Source organism: Alligator sinensis, unplaced genomic scaffold (assembly GCF_000455745.1).
Source record: "Alligator sinensis unplaced genomic scaffold, ASM45574v1 scaffold871_1, whole genome shotgun sequence".
NCBI classification, from domain to species: Eukaryota; Metazoa; Chordata; order Crocodylia; family Alligatoridae; genus Alligator; species Alligator sinensis.
In genome coordinates, this window is record NW_005842746.1 from 289,026 (window position 1) to 305,911 (window position 16,886).

A 16,886-nucleotide genomic window follows, 5' to 3' on the forward strand; every position below is an offset into this window, starting at 1 on the left:
GGCTTGGTCCTCGGGCCTGCACTGTTCAACATCTTCATCAGTGACTTGGACGAGGGGGTGAAAAGCACCTTGTTCAAATTTGTGGATGACACTAACATGTGGGGAGAAGTGGGCATGCTGGAGGAGAGGGACAGGCTGCAACTAGATCTAGACAGGTTACAGGGGTGGGCGGCTGAGAACAGGATGGGATTCAATACTGACAAGTGCAAGGTTCTGCACCTAGGGAGGGAGAACCAGCAGTATACCTACAGGCTGTGGAACTCCCCTCTCGTCAGCACAGGCAGAAAAGGATCTTAGTGTCACTATTGATTCCAAAATGAATATGGGCCACCAATGTGGGGACGTGGTCAGGAAGGCTAACCGCACCTTGTCATGCATCCACAGATGCATCATGAGCAGGTCCAAGGAGGTGATCTTCCCCCTCTATGCGACACTGGTCAGGCCGCAGTTGGAGTACTGCATCCAGTTCTGGGCACCGCACTTTAGGAGGGACGTGGACAGCATCAAGAGGGGCCAGAGGAGGGCCACTCACATGATCAGGGGGCAGCAGCGTAGGCCCTACGAGCAGAGACTACAGTACCTGAACCTGTTCAGCCTCCACAAAATAAGGCTGAGAGGGGATCTGGTGGTTGTCTATAAACTGGCCAAGGGGGCCCGGCAGGCTATGGGGGAGTCCCTGTTCCCCCGAGCACTACCGGGAGTAATGAGGAACAACGACCATAAGTTGACCAAGAGTAGATTCAGGCTAGATATCAGGAGGCGCTACTTCACAGTCAGGGCAGCTAGGATCTGGAACCAACTTCCCAGGGAAGTGGCACTTGCTCCTACCCTGGGGGTCTTCAAAAAGAGACTAGGCAGTCACCTAGCCGGGGTCATTTGACCCCAGCATTCTTTCCTGCCCAGGGCAGGGGGTCGGACTTGTTGATCTGCTCCAGTCCCTTCCGACCCTACCTACTATGAAACTATATATATTTATTTATTTATTTATATATTTATATTTAATTTTAGATAATCCTAGTACTGTTGAAGCCAGGGAGTTCTACCATGAAAGTCAGTAGGGCCTGAATTTCAGCCCTAACATAACAAGTAAAACAAACTTAATAGGTTATGTTAGTAAACCATGTTTTCTCAATGAATACATATGAAATTAAGACCAGAAGAGAATGAGAAGGAAGTTATTTCCTGATTCAGATCCTTTAATTATGCAGCACAAAACAATAATAATTAAAATCTATTGGGGAAGGAAATATAAAGGAATAACCAATGTAAGTGGGGGAAAAAAGAGAGACAATATTTTCACAGAATATAAGGACAGCCTGGGAATTCATGTTAGAACTTTGTGTATGGTATAGATACTGAGGCAATTTAGTCATATTTTAAATGACTGCTTTGGTATAAAATTTTTAATAAGGTATAGTTTGCTGATGAGATAGGTAGCTACCTGTCAAGCACTTACCGTCTGAGATTCTGGTTCCATCTGGACAGCCTGTAGAAGTGTTTCTAGAATTGGAAAGCAGCTTGCAGCTTCCTCAAAGAATAATGAGCATACTATTGCAGAAGGATTCATCATGATTTATGATAGGGGGAAAGGTAGGGTGACTGCTTGTTCCACTTCTTGTGTGACAACCCCGTTTTAATTATGCTGGAGGCCAGAATATCCGATGCCACAGTAAGGAATATTTTTTTTTTTATTCTTAGAGACAGTTCTAAACAAATTTCAGTGTGATTGTGTATTGTACTACAAGTGCTGCATTAATTTTGATGGGATTTTTCCTCAAATTAAAAAACTATTAAGCATGACTAATGATAACAAAATCTGGATCATAAATACGATATCAAAAGTCTGGCTAGGTATTGATAACTGAAAAGGGTTAAATTTATATTTAATGTGGGTGAAGGCAGGGAACAGTAGGAAAAGATTTAAGATTGAAATAAATAGTCACATCCACATGATTTTTGTAGTGATAGTAGAGTATCCAAAATGTACTAGGCAGTTTATATACATACAAGAAAAGTCTTGCCCTATACAGCATTTAACAGCTAAATTTTGTCTCTCTTGCATTGAGTAGTCTTTTATTCCTTGAGGAATATCACTGACTTAAAGACTGAAGAACTGGAACTTTATAGTTCTAGCTCTGAAAACCTTCTAGCACAGAAATCTCCCTAGTATACTAGAAATTAGTCAGAATAAATTAAAAAGTAAGGGAAAAACCTTGTTCACTAGACAAATGGAGATATAGTTAAAGACTGTACTGAGCAGTTCCTTATTATAATCTCACTACTACTATATATTTAAATAGATAAAAAATCCAAATCAGGTTTTTGTTTCAAGTGAGCATATCTCTAGAAATAATATAACTGCTGAGCGTTTGTGAATTTCTCTTTTTGTACATTCAAGCATGTAGAAGATACAGGTTTTCTATATAAAATGCATACTTTTAATTCACAGATATTCTGAAATCACTAAGGATCAGTACAGACATTCAAAAAGCCCCTGGCAGAAGCAATCTAACTATCACACTTTACTTAAAGTGCTATCAGTTAGAATGGGAATGAATCAAACAGATATTCACCATCTGGTGGCAGAGGGGTTTGGTGCCTGTCTGCACTGGCTGAGGCCAGCAGTGTGGGGTGCTCCTGCACACCTCCCAGGAGGTTGCTGGAGCAGCCCCTCCCCCCAGCCCTGCCTTCCCCCACCAGCAGATGACTGTCAGCAGCAGCTGGGGAGAAGGGGGGACGAATGGAGCCCCCCACCACAAGGGTCCCCCACAGCTTGCTGGCTGGGGTCTCAGGGGGTGCTGGGCCAGGTTCGTGTGACAGAGGAGCTATCTCCCCCCAATACCAGGTCCTGTGCTTTAAGTGCCATCTGTTCTGTTTAGCTTTAAAGCCTTTTCTGCATGCTTAATGTGTGTTAAGTATAATGTCTGTACCAAGTCTGAGAGTTTGTCCTCATTATTTTTCTGGCCAGCCTCCTTTGCCTATCAGTAGACTTGCCCTCATGTACTGATGACTAAATTTGATTTCACTGTATCATAAATTAGTTACCTGTGTTAATAGCATAAAAATTGTAGCTGTTTCCAAGATGTTATTAAACTCTACGTAATCATCTTCAAGAGGCATAATCCTAATCTCTGTAGTGTTTGAAGACACTGTTAAAAGGATCATCTCTTCTTAAGAATGTTAGAATAGAGGAATAATATTTTACAAATGTAATATTAAATTAAAAAATAAAAGATTTCAGGAAATTAGTTTGCAGAATACCTAAACATGTTATTATTAAATAATGCTATTATTACCATCTTGGATTTTATATTAATTCAAGGTAATCAGTATTACCTTGATATAGTCCACAGTAATGTTTGGGAAGGGGTGTGCTATGCACCAGGCTGGCACTTCAGTGTGCATAGGAACAGGCCCTGTGTAAGTGTCTTTATCAGGGTAAGCACATTAAAAAGCTACTAGAGGACTTTAACAAAGATGACATTTTAACTGTGTTTGTCATATAAATCTTTTTTTTTTAGTTAGAGAAAGCTTCAATACTTAATTAATACGAAGGTTTGATCTCTTTTACATGCTATCTTCAAAACTTAATTGTATGTGATAACTTTTTTTCAAATTGTAGAGAACTGCCTCGAGTATTCATTTATTGTGAATTGGCACCCTGATGTTTAAACGTTTTAAATTATAGGGCAAGTCAGTACTTTGTCACTTGCCACTACTGTTCAAACAGTGTCTTTAAACAAACATTTAAAGCATGGGTGGAATGTTGATGACATTTTGTGCACCTACTGGAAGAAAATTTGAGAGGCAGAGGAGGAATATCCTTTTAAAATAGAAATCTAAGCCTCTGTGACTTACCAGATATTTTTAGTTCATTTATCTTTCTTCTGTTCAGTTTTGGGAAAGTCAGCCTGATCCCCTTCTTGCACTGAACACTACCTTACTCCTCAGGTAACTGAAGTCATTGAAACTATTTCTGGAAAAGGTAGTTCTCAGTGTGAGCCAGGGAATTGGTGCCTGAGGCTAATTTATAAATTGAAAATGTAGTCTCTCTTTCTGCCCTACTCATTATCAGTTTTGCTTTGTTTATTACTGATATTTATAATGACTTTTTAAGGCTTGAGTGTTTAAGTTGTTGCTAAATCACCTCTGATCTGAAACAGCGATGTTATTTTTAATTGCTGTCATCTTGGCTGCTGCACAAGCCTGGAGAAGTCCTAACAGCTGTATTGTTCCAATTTAGTTCTTGGCTGCCTGGAATTCAGGAAATGATAGAATACATTCAGAAAAGAGTGGATCAACTGACCAGGCAGTGTCCTGCTTACACAGAATTTTCTTTAAAGAAACAGCAGTTAACTGCCTCACTAGAAGATTATCTAAAAAAGGTACATCATGGAATGCCTTTGTTGTTGTTGTTGTTGTTAATGTTATCCTGCAAGCTATATTAATTTGTTAAAGTAAAGCTGTCAAAATATTAGAGTTCTGGGGGTGTGGGTTAATAACAATAATGATATATTTCTTTGGTAAAGAATATCAAATATGTGTAAAGTGCTGAGTGCAGCAGTGGGCCCCATAAATAGAGGCATAACTAGCTATTTCAGTGCTTTGGGCAGAATGCCAGAGAGCCACGGTGGGATGTCAAATGAGTCTTACCTGATTGTGGAGACCCCTGTTACTTCTGCTGTGTTGTGGGCTTGGGCTGCTGCTACAACAGCACAGGCTGTCTGGATGCTATCATCCTGGTGCCCTCCCCTCCCCCCTTCTATTCTTTGACCTAAATTGGTGCCTGGGCCTTGTGCCCTGGTTGCCCACCCTCAGTTAGACTATTGCCAGTAAACCTAAAACTCCGGCTACGGAAATGAACCCATTTCACTGAAAACATGATAGCAGTGCATACAAATGAATAATCATAATGTGGTATGAGGATGAGCATGCCTTGTCAGAGATAAACAAATGATTAGGACTGGTACTGATATAGGTTTTCTGCATAATTTATCTCTCTCTCTCTCTCTTTTTTTTTTAAATGCATTTTGTTGAAAATGGAAAAGGTGGTACAGCAAACTCAGGGAACAATAGAAATAGTAACTGTGAATCACAGCAGGGTTGATGTGATTGCTCTGCTGCCAAAGCAGAGTACATCACATTCGGTATAAAAATTCATTTTATTCATTAAAGTTCTGTTTCTACAAGATGCTTGACAGTCTCTCTAACCTGCTGAGTGCCCTCAACTCCTACTGACCTCCACAATGTTGCATTTGAGGTATAATAGGCACATAGTCTGTAAAGGAGACTCTGAATGCCCATTATAGCTCAAATGCAATATAATCTTTGTAACAAGGTTCACAGCAAAGAAATCACAAGGCGTAAATAAAAAAAAATAGATAATATATAATGATAAGTATTAAATATGTAATTTGACATCCTATATATACACATGAAATAGGATGAATATTCACAAGGAAATATTGAGTCAAAAGGGAAGAAGTCAATTTGTAATCAATAGATCCCTTTGCATGTATTTTCCATAAATGAGATTTCAAGACCTATTAGAATGGATGAAATAAAAATATACAGTTTAATTAGCTAAAAAACAAAAAATTCCCTGCTACTTGCTCTTGGTCTTTTGCAACAAGTTTCAATAAAAACATGTTAATCTAAATAAAGTTAATTCTGTAAATGTAATAATTTTGTTCTTCACAATGAAACATGGACTTAGGTCCATGATGTCATATGTGGCCCCTGAGCCTGGTTGTCTTCTTTTTGGATATTCCATTCCTGACACCCACCGCTAGGTTTTTTTGGAAAATTTGAACCAGGGTTCCCATCTTGCTTTAAAAAAAAGGAGAAAAAACACTTCCCTATGCAATCTTCCAGTAATGCACAGCCTGCTGAAGGATCTGGTTCTAAATACAGCTGGCATTGAGTTTCATTTGGTGCACACACAGTCTGAAATTTCTTCTTGAAATGTATGGTATTCGTAAATTTGCATCGCTATTAATGGCTATGTATATCATATCTGGAGTTGTCTACAGCTGCTCTTCATGACCTATTGTATATATTTAACTCCCATTGTCACTGAGGGAAGTTATATATACATCTCTGCATAAAATAAAACATTTTGATTGGCAGAAAAGTGCCAACCAAAAAGTTTTCTTTTTCTAAAACAAAAATTTGTCTATACTTTCTTTTTTTTTAATGCAGCACTGATTTCAAAGTCATAAATTCTAGATTAAAACACAATAATTGTCCTTTGTGATACAAATGCTGAAATAATTACAAGGGAGAGAAAGAAAAGCAACTTAGATATTTTTCATTTTAATTTTTGCATTCCCTAAATTTCTTAATTCCATTGCATTATATTAAGGATTAGAAAATAGAAACCCCAATACTTACATGACAACTTCTAAATATCTCCCCTGGCTATACGTAGGTGTGACAGGATTTGTTTTTTACTGGTAAATGCTAATAAACATTGATTTCACCTCACACTCCCAGACCAATGAAAAGATACTTCCGTCATTAATAATCAAAATGTATAGAAAGGAGACATAAGAAAAATGATGGCTGATGGAGTGTCTAACAACAGGGCGAACAATCCTACAGAACCATGCTGACTGTAATTTAGACTGCAACTCCCACCAAACCCAGGGGACTAGGAACAAAGGAAGAGGAAGTGACAAAGAAGATAAGGGAGTCATGGGCGAGCAGAACTGGGACTGATAGCAGCTTTGCTACTCAACTGGTGGCAGTCCTACAGTAGTTAAATTTGTCGCAATGGGCAGTTAAATTGTCTGCTCCCCACAGCCCTAATTTCGCACATGCCTGAAAATGTAAATACATAAAAATCAAAATAAATTATTAAAAATAAACCGATATTATCTGTCAAAATTTGAAATCTGCCAAACTTAGCTAAACTATGAAGATTTGTGTTTTCATAGCTCTTGATGATATAAATTAATGATTATATTATATTTTTAATTAAAGGTATCAATGTCAATTAAAAAAATCAGCCCTATACTTACCATTGGTATGGATCCTGGGTCTTGTTTGTCTGAATCAGAGAGAATTTTGAACAAACACCTAGAGCTGGCTAATCAAGCTAAGGTAAAACACCCTTTCATTTGGTATTAATGTAAGTATTTTTAGACACAGTGCACACTATAGGAATTTCCAAATGCTGAGAGGTTTAGAGAAGGATTGTCACATTTACTTGGAAGGAAATAAGTCTGCCTATTTATTAAAAATACTTGTCCATCAACAATAACATAATGAAGATTGCAAGCAGGTAGTTCTTATAGTTTTGGTGTGTCTATTTTTCATTTTTTTAAATCACCCTATCCTGTTTCAGGGTCCAAACATTGTCATATGATTTTAATACCTCTACAGCACAATGCTTTTGATGTGTATGAGTACTCATACATGACTTATTGAGTTTTGTGGTGTTGAAAGACATGAACAGTACCTGGGATGAGATTCTCAGTCCTGCTCCAGCTTCTTTATATGGACACAAAGGGCTTGATAGCTTAAAAGTTTCACCTCTGGATGGGGGAGCATTTCTGAGGTGCAGAAACAGTGGAGAAAGCCAAAAGGCTGCCTTGCTATTGGCATATCCCAGGGAGACTCTTGTAACTTGGCTATTCAAGTTACACAATAGACCTTTCCCAGCCCCAGGAGCACCCACAGGATCAGGAGGGTACAGAGGTATATTAAAGCCAATTTATACTTCCCTTAGCCTGTGGAAATGTTAATATGGGTGCATATTACATGCCTGGGAAGCCCTTTGACAGCGCAGCTGTGCATATTCTATTTGAAGCTACTCCCACTCTAAGCACTGCTCTTAGAACTTCATTACTTTTTTAGAGTTCCTTTTCTTGTTGCTTTCTTGTAATCAGTTATATAATCTATCAATTTCATTTGGGCAGTAGCACTGAAAACATAGTTTACCTACAAGTAACTCTGAAGATCACTCAGCAAGAATGCAAAATTAATAGCAGCTTGCCCATTATTTGTAGCAAAAGAGCACGTGGTCATTTTTGCTGACATTTCTTCCTCACTTGTGTGACACTATTCTGACTTGGAAATTTCTTTTGCCTGTTGTGAATTTTTTTTAAACCAATGTGAGCTGCTTAGACTGCAGATCATAGTCACCTTACCATTCCTCCTGTGGAATTTCACATGATATATAATTTGCACTCTTGGCTGATTATCAAAGATAAGTATGTCATGCTGTATGAATCCAAGAGATTGACTGAAGTATTTAAAGCTGGGTTAGGTCTCTGGAACCAGAAGTAGATGCATATAAGCTCTTTTCTTATGTTGTATTCTTATGCCCTCCTAACATATACAGTTTTGATTGATGACTTTAGATATATAGGATGATCATTAGGGCTGTGCGAAGCTATGGTCCCTGATTTGATTTGGTGGAGATTTGGCCTGATTCAGTGGCCAAATCTCTGAATCCAAATCAAATCATAGGACCCTTTAATCTCTCTGAATTGAATTGGAACCCTCTGAATTGATTTGGAGAGATTGGGAAAGACTTGGCGATTCGGATATAGACAGCTTTAAATGTTTTTTCTACATACCTCTAGGTAGCAGGCGGTTTGTGAGTGCTGTGATGCTGGGGTGCATGAAGTGTCCCACAGAAGCACAGGGGCTCCTCAGTGCACTTGGCAGCAGCCCCAGAAATGAACCAGAAGTACTCTGGTCCACTTCCAAGTCCAGTGGGGAGCCCACCAGGAGCCCCCCCTGCGGCCCCCCAGCTCAGTGGCTGATGCCTCCTGGGTCTGGGAGGGGCACCCAGGGTCCACCCACAGCCAATCACTAAGCCAGGGGACCGCAAGGGGCTCCGCAGTGGACCCAGAAGTGGACCAGAAGTACTTCTAGTCCACTTCCAGGTTCACCGCCAAGCACATGGAGGGCCCCCCTGTGCTCCTGTGGGATGCTCCATTCACCCCAGCATCTCAGTGTTCACAAGCTGTGCTGGTACCTCAAGCTATATAGGAAAAACATTTAAAGCTCTGTTTATGTCCAAATCGCTGATTCTCTGAATCAGCATCAAATCTTCAGATTCAGATTTGGCCGAATGAAATCAGGGAGTGATTCAACAAATCAAATCACTGTCCCTGATTTGGGCCGAATCCAAATCTGAATTGAATAGGGCCCGCTTTGCACACCCCTAGTGATCATTCCATAAAATCACGTTAACATTTTTAAAGTGTGAAAAAATGATGAAAACGTTGGGGTCAGGAACTAATTTGAAAAAACCCAAAGCAAAAACTTCTGTGTTGTCTCTTGAAATTATTTATCCTGGTTGCCAAACTTCTGACATTCAGTAGAAACCTTGAATTCTTCTAAATTTCACTACAGCAGCATTAGGCTTGTAACTAGGGCTGAATTTTTTTCATTACTATTTTTAAGTGCAGTTGAAAACCAAAAATGTTGCTGTTTATGTCCTTTTGGGCCATTTATTCACTAAGATCCTTAAAATATCAACCCAACATCTAAGGGAAGGATTCTCGGATTTTTTTTAAGGCCTGGTTGAAAGTATAGGTACAACTACAAGAATTATACTTGCATGAAGTTGGAGTGAAAACTGCAGAGCTCACACATGAGATTCTGAATGAATCTGTTATCTTGGAGTGGGTATAGGCGTTACACTTAATGTGCTTTAAATGCACAGAAAGTACTTTACAGCTATAACAGACCAACCATTCATAACACATAAAGTGCTTTAAAAATGGTGGATCCTGCTCTTAGTTAACCCTGGATGGACATGAATTAACCTAAAGCATTTCTGTTAGAGTGCTTTATCAAACATCTGTGCCAGATCCCATCAAGGGTTAACTTAAAGTATGAGCACCCCCATCCCAGGCAGTATTGCACAGGGCTGCTGTAGCCTGAGTGCCAGGCTGGCCCCATCCCCTTGACTGGCACTAACCTGAGTCAGTGACAGCCAAGCTGCTGCACAGCCCTGCAGCAACCCCATCCTGCCCCCCCACCCCCCGACCCCATCCAACAAGCTTTGGCAGGGAGTGGGGCCTCACAGCAGGGGCACTCTGTTCCCCTACATGGAACCAGCAATCACCCTAAACACACCAAGAAAGCTATAATATACAGCCAAGCCCTCCAATACCACCGAATTTGCACCAAGAAGAATACCCGCAATTGTCACCTCACAACTCTCAAAAGGGCTTTCACCCAACAAGGACATGCATCCAGAGAGATGAATTGTACTTTTGAAAGAGCCACCTGGATACCAGGTGAAGAATTGCTGCAGTACAAAAAGAAAATCCCCATGAATCGCACACCATTAGTTATTACATACCATCCTTCCCTGGAACCTATATGGAAAATCCTCAAACAATTGCAACCCATACTAGTAAAAGACTCAATTCTTAAAAAGATCTTTCCAGAACCACTCATTCCAGCCTTTAAGCAAGCACCAAACCTCGCCAAATTCATCACTGGAAGCAAAATTCCTATGGCCCATAGCACACTGAATGTATCCAGACCATGCAAGGACAAGAAATGTAAAGCCTGCCAACACATCTCCACCACTCTCACAATAACCACACCCCACAATGCAACCATCACCATTCCTGGATCTTATGCCTGCACCTCCAGAAATGTAATATATCTCATCCAGTGCACCAAATGCCCTGATGGAAAATATGTAGGAGAAACCAAACAGCAACTGCATACTAGAATGAACACACACTACAAAGCTATCAAAGACAAAAGTACCCAATTACCTGTGGGGTTCACACTTCTTACAAGACAACCAGTCTCTCAGTTCTAATCCTCAAAGGGAATTTACAAAACACTTTTCATAGATGAGCCTACAAATTTCACTTCATAAATCTACTGGATACAAAAAATCATGGACTAAATATAGGCATAGGATTTATGGCACATCATAGCCTGCCTGCCATCTGATAATCCCAGGTAACCTGTTTGCAAGTTACCAGCTACAGTCTATCACCAGTTCAGCATTCCCCTCTTCTCCCTTCCCCCCCAACCTGTCTCTCATCTATTGTCTCCTATTCCCTCTGAACCTCACTGCCATGCATTTGCATTTTCACAGACCTGCAATTTGCTTATTGGCTTCTGTTCTACCCAGCAGAGCACACAAAACAACAACAGACTCTTCCTATGCCTGAAGAAGAGTGTTTGTGCCCAAAAGTTTGCAAAGAACAATTTTTCCAACTATTTATTTAGTCTAATAAAAGATATCACATCTACCCAAAGAATCTTGTCTTTCTATGCACTTATTTTAAATATTCAAGCTTATGTTTTTCCTATTTAAAATTACTAGATGTGATTGGGATATTCAACCTTTGTATTTGGTTTTAAAATGTTCCTATGGAATGGTGGTTAACTGATGAACATTTAGAGTTGTTCTTTCACTGTCTGGGTGGGTGAAGTAAACTGAAGGAGCCACAGTTGGAAATTAACATGAGATGTGATTTTTTTTCACAAGTCCTTTTCAGTGTGCTAAACTGTGTTCTATGCTTATGCCATTGTAGGAAACATCACATCAGCTGGAAGCAGCTGTGAGAATCATTAAGGAAGGGGATGAATTTGAACCTGAAGAGATGGCAACTTTTTCTAACAAAGCTGAACTTCTAAATGAAGAACTGAAAACACTTAGCAAAAATATCAGCTCAAAACTAGACATTCTAAAAGCTTATGTGGCATTTTTAAAGTCTGCCAAGGAGGTATATATTAGCTCCTTACTTCCCAGACCTCATTCTTTAGCTTCAAAAGAAAATGGGGATTTTTGTCTAGCTTAAAACAGCCTCTAGAATTGCTAAGATACGGCAGGTTTATAGACCTTCTTACACTGCAGTCTTTTCTGAAGGAGTTAATTTCCCTCAGAAGAAGTCCTTGCTTGATTCAGTACTAGAATAGAATAGAATACAATAGAAAAATAGATCAGAGAATTTATAGCAGTTAAGGACTAGTCTCTGTGCAGTGATTAGACTATTTTAAATACACCAGTTGAGAAACCAGTATGATTAAACCAGTTCAACCCCTGCAGTGGATATCAATGCAAAAGTGTTCACATCAATGTAGTTTGTTTCAGTATGGACACAAACTTCTTTATATTGTTATAATAAATGCGTTCACCTAAGAGGCCAATTCCAATTTAACTAACTGTTTTTTCTATTAATTGAGTTAAATGAGTGTCAATATCAAGTGTAAGCCAGCCCTAAGAAAGGCAAAAATCAATTCCTGAATTTTAAAAACACTTTTATTAATCAATGTGAATCAATAATAGAATTTCTTTTGCTTTGTTTGCTTGTTTAACTACCTCAATAGTATTAACTAGGCCTATGTGAAGCGGCTAGTATTCGCTTCGGATTCGGCCGATTCAGGGGGACAGTGATTTGATTTGGTAATTCGAATCACTGTCCCACATCGATTCCACCAAATCTGATTCAGAGATTTGGCTGCTGCCGAATCAGAATCTCCAGATCACACAGGCCCATCCCCTACCTGCTCTCCCAGCCCCCCCACCCCAGCTTCCATGTCTCACCAGCTGCTGCCAGGCGGGGGGCGATCCCCGCTGCCTTTCACTGCCCCACACCATGTGGGAGGACTTTGTCACAAGCCCCTGTACCCCTGCCTGCTGTCCCAGCACCCCCGCCCCATGGCTGCCCCTCCTGCCCTAGCTCCTGGCCCTTTAAAAAAAACAAACAACCCAGACTCACCAGCTTCTGCCCAGTGCGGAGCGATCCCTGCTGCCCCACACTGCATGGCGGGGCTCTGCCATGAGCCCCCCAACCCCCCCTCGCTCCCCCAGCCTTTCTTTTTTTTTTAAAGGGCCAAGAGCTTGGAGGGGTGGGGCAACCATGTGGGGGCTGGGAGAACAGGCAAGCATTGGGGAGCTTGTGGCAGAGCCCCCCACACAGCATGGGGCAGTGGGGGACAGCAGGGATTGCCCCCCCGCCTGGCAGCACCCAGTGAGTAGGGGCTTTTTTTTTAAACAACCAGGAGCTAGGACCAGGTGGGGAGGGCTGGGAGAGCGGGCAGGGGTTGGGGGGTGCTTAGGGAGACTGGGGGAGCAGACAGGGGATGGGGCCTGGCAGGGATCCCCCATGGTCCCCTCCTCTCCCCTCCCCCCACTTACCAGCATGGAGTCCAGGTCCTGCTCCCTGCTGCAGCCAGGGGGGACTGCCTGAATTGCTGAAGCTCTCTGAATCTTTTCCAAATCAATTTGGAGAGCTTCAAATCAACTCAGATCTTTAAATTGGTCCCCTGATTCAATCTGAATTTGGAGATTCAGCCACTGAATGAGGTCAAAACTCCTCCGAATCAAATCAGCACCCAAAGCTTCGCATAGCCCTAGTATTAACCAATATTTTTCTTGTGTGTTTTAATCTAAGTAAGAACAAAGGTTAAAATGAATCTTTTAGATAAATTTGGCTATCACAGTTATTTATTATTACTACTGAAGACAGCTTGAAAACTAGATCACATCTAATTGTCTATGTCCTAATGTTTGACTTCTTTTAATTTTTTATGTCTATAATTTGTGGTGTTCTGTTTGACAAATGCTGATTTGAGGTACTTCACATTAAATGCTGCAAAGTGCATTATAATATTGATATAATGTAATAAGATCTCAGAGAAATTGAAGAAATTGTTAACAATTTAAAAATGTATTGCTGTGTGCTGCATAACTTCCACCCTCAGTCCCTAACCTATTCCCCAGCAGTCCAAATAGGTTTCAAGGTTATTTAACCCACTTCTGCTTGTTTTATTATAGTTCAGGTTTTGGAGAGGAAGGTGTATTTAAAACATGGAAGAGATTTATTACTGTTTTACTCCAATCTACCACTGTATCTGGATTTCAGTAATTTACTTTTTGCAGTTTGAGGCATTTAAACTGACTCTTGTGTATTTCCATAGGTAAATGATGATGCTGAAAGACTGAAGGAATTCTTTAAATCTGATGCTCTACACACAGACAATGAAATGGAAAACAAGACTGTAATGGAGACAGCTGAAACTCAATGGCAGACGGTTGTAAAGAAGATTCTTTCCACTGAGAATATGGGTCATGGTTTCCTTAATTTAGTAAATATGGTGAGAAATGAAGTTATCACCTTAGCCAGGATTATTTGTTGAACTCACAATAATACCTTCAATTAGACACTATACTACAATAACCAGTGACAAATTAAGATTAAAACTCTGGATTCTGATCACATCTCAAGCAGCCTGTCCAAGGCATGGCATTTCTAGTGTTTGTCAAGATGGAAAAAACAGAACAGTATTAGAAATAAATTAATTCAGCAAATGGCAATGTCATCGTTAGTTTTAGTGATGTAATGGGACACAATTTGAATTAAAAACAAAATTTGGACAATGGAAATTCCCCAAAAATTTATTTGGAAAACTGAAAACATTTCATTTTAACTTTAAAAATAAAAGAAAACATTTTGACATTCTCAAAATGGAATGCATTAATTTCATTTTGTTGAACTGATCTGGAAAGCTTCCTTTCAAGTCTGGTAAATGTTAAACTGCGTTCCCTAACACATTACTTTGTAGTTTTTTGTTGCCCTTTCATTGTCCCATATGACCTGAGAAAAGCTTCCATGCAGACCAGGTTCACTAAACTGTGTGTCTACTTAGATAAAGTGGTTTTCCACTGAGCTTGGTTCATAGGATACAAAAAATAGATGCATGCTATTTTTTTTAACTGACTGAAAATGAAATATCTTAGGTCAATTAAAAAAATGTATCTAGATTCAGGTTAAAGTGGCCCAAAATAAAATATTTAATTGGATCAAGAAATCTGGACAGACATTTTGATATTGTAGAAACTGTATTTGCCATTAGAAAATCATTCCAACAAGGAAGTCTTCTTTAGCTTTATCATAATGTCATGACACCCCAAGGCAAACAGCACAGTATTGATTCAGGTCTTTGTTCCAAGGGGAAAATCTGAGCTGGTAAATTAGGCACCTACCTTAGGTGGACTTTAAGCCCCTACATTGCAAAAAGTAATCCAAAATCCTCCTCCTCCAGCAACCACAAAATTAATCAGTTGCCTATATGCCAGACTGCAAAGTTTCCTATGCATGTAAACTTTGGGCTAGGGACAGACATTACATAGAAACCAATTTAAATGATCAGAAACTGGTTTAAACCTGTAACAGAACAGATGTTCAGTGCAGATAAACCAGTTTGAGAATGGCTGAAACTGGTTTGAGATAAACCTGGTTGAATGTAGTATCAGACTTAACTGATTTGGCTCAAACCAGTTTATGCAATGTCTGTCCCAGACCCCTTGTTGGTTTAAAGTAACCCAGACACCCGCAGCATCCTGGCATGCTCTCTGGGCTGGGCAGGGCTCTCTGCTCCACAGCAGGGTTGGTCCTTCCCCTCTGCTCCCTGGCTGGAGCTCCAGAGACTGCGGGCTGGTTCCACCCTCCCCTCACCACTCCCTGCTAATCAGGAATTCCCCCCTCCCCTCTGCCTTGCTGAGGAGGTGTCTGTGTATTAGCTAGCATACCACATGCTGGCTACAGTCTGTGCTGAATCAACAGGTAGAATCAATAAGTGCTAGTAATGTTCCTCTGTTGTTTTCTTAATTGGATGATAAATACTGTTATCAATTCCATGCTGGGTGAATCAGAGCTCCTGCCAGAGCCTGGCCACACCCCCATGAGCTCAAAACTATGCAAGGAAGGGAGAGCTGTTCTAGCACCCCCCAGCTTCTAGCCTGAGCCACTGCAAGCACGTGCCTGCATTTCTGGGATGTCTGTCTGGTTACAAAACTGATTTAGCCTAGCCAGGTTAGACTAACCTGCAAAGATCGAATCAATTCAGGTTTAGGCTTTTTGAATGTCTGTCCCTTGCTGTCCACATATGCTGAGAAGCAAACCAGTTTGAGCAAGCTGGACACCCAGCACCCACATAAACTCTAATATAATCCAGATATAAGCACAAATAACACATCTACAGCAATGACTTCGATACAAAGCACAGCAGCCACAGAAATATTCATTCAGAACATACCTGGTGTTGATAGTGGTTGATCCGCTGTGTACTTTTCATATAAAAACTATTGTATAGGGCTAAAAATACCCACCTGCAAAGTGGGAACCCTGAGGGCTCTTCAGCCTAAGGACAGTTAAACCCATATCCCCTACTTCCCAAGTGAGTGCCCTAATCATCAGGCATTATGGCATAACCATAGAATAGTTGCACCCTTTACTCCTCCTTTTGAATCTGGGTCACTCCAAAACCAAGAATACAAGAGGAAAAGAATGAGCACAAGGGATCATGACTATAACTTAATAGAAAAAGCACTCAGCTTAGAGGTGGGACACCTGGGTTGTGTGCTTTCTGGATTGTTTCTGCTTATTTAGTCACTTGCTAATATAAAATGCTTAAAAGTTTCTGTGAAACTTTATTGATGAAAAACTCCTAATCTTTTTTTTGGGGGGGGGGGGGGGGGGGTGTTGTTTTGGGTTTTTTGGGTACTCTTGTAAAAATGTTGCAAGTGAGGGGTGGGAGAAGGGGCAGAATTATTCTGAAAAAATAGAAGTTACATTAATATTTTATTTATCAGGTAAATGAGAACCTCATATTAAAGTCAGGCAATGTTGTGGGAGTAACTAAAGAGGCTCTTGATAATCTGAATAAAGTAAAGGAAGACCTGACAGAAATTTGGACAACCTGGAAGCTTCAAATAAATCAAGTTAAGTCCATCAAACAACAGAGCTGGAAACTTAAAGAGCAGTTTAAAAAAGTAAGTGAAACGTGATTGATGAAAGAGTGGTGCTAAATAGGGCTGTGTGAAGCTTTGGGTGGTGATTCAATTCAGAGGCAGTTCAGCCCAATTCAGTGGGATGAATAGATTCAAA

General features: G+C 40.3%; 1 protein-coding gene across 17 annotated transcripts in view; it reads left to right on the top strand.

Annotated features, from left to right (window-relative positions):
* Positions 1–16,886, top strand: part of CCDC141 (coiled-coil domain containing 141) — a 207,869-nt gene that overhangs the window by 138,528 nt on the left and 52,455 nt on the right. For 13 of the 17 annotated variants that reach the window (XR_003096405.1, XR_003096404.1, XM_025216529.1 and 10 more), the window contains 5 exons: positions 4,244–4,385; positions 6,985–7,104; positions 11,529–11,720; positions 13,918–14,094; positions 16,592–16,771. Coding sequence is in view for 15 of the 17 variants with exons in the window: in XM_025216529.1 (XP_025072314.1) it covers positions 4,244–4,385; positions 6,985–7,104; positions 11,529–11,720; positions 13,918–14,094; positions 16,592–16,771 (811 nt within the window). In the remaining 2 variants the exon portion in view is untranslated. The remainder of the gene's footprint in view (positions 1–4,243; positions 4,386–6,984; positions 7,105–11,528; positions 11,721–13,917; positions 14,095–16,591; positions 16,772–16,886) is intronic. The other 4 variants (XM_025216525.1, XM_025216528.1, XM_025216530.1 and 1 more) reach the window with 4 other exon arrangements.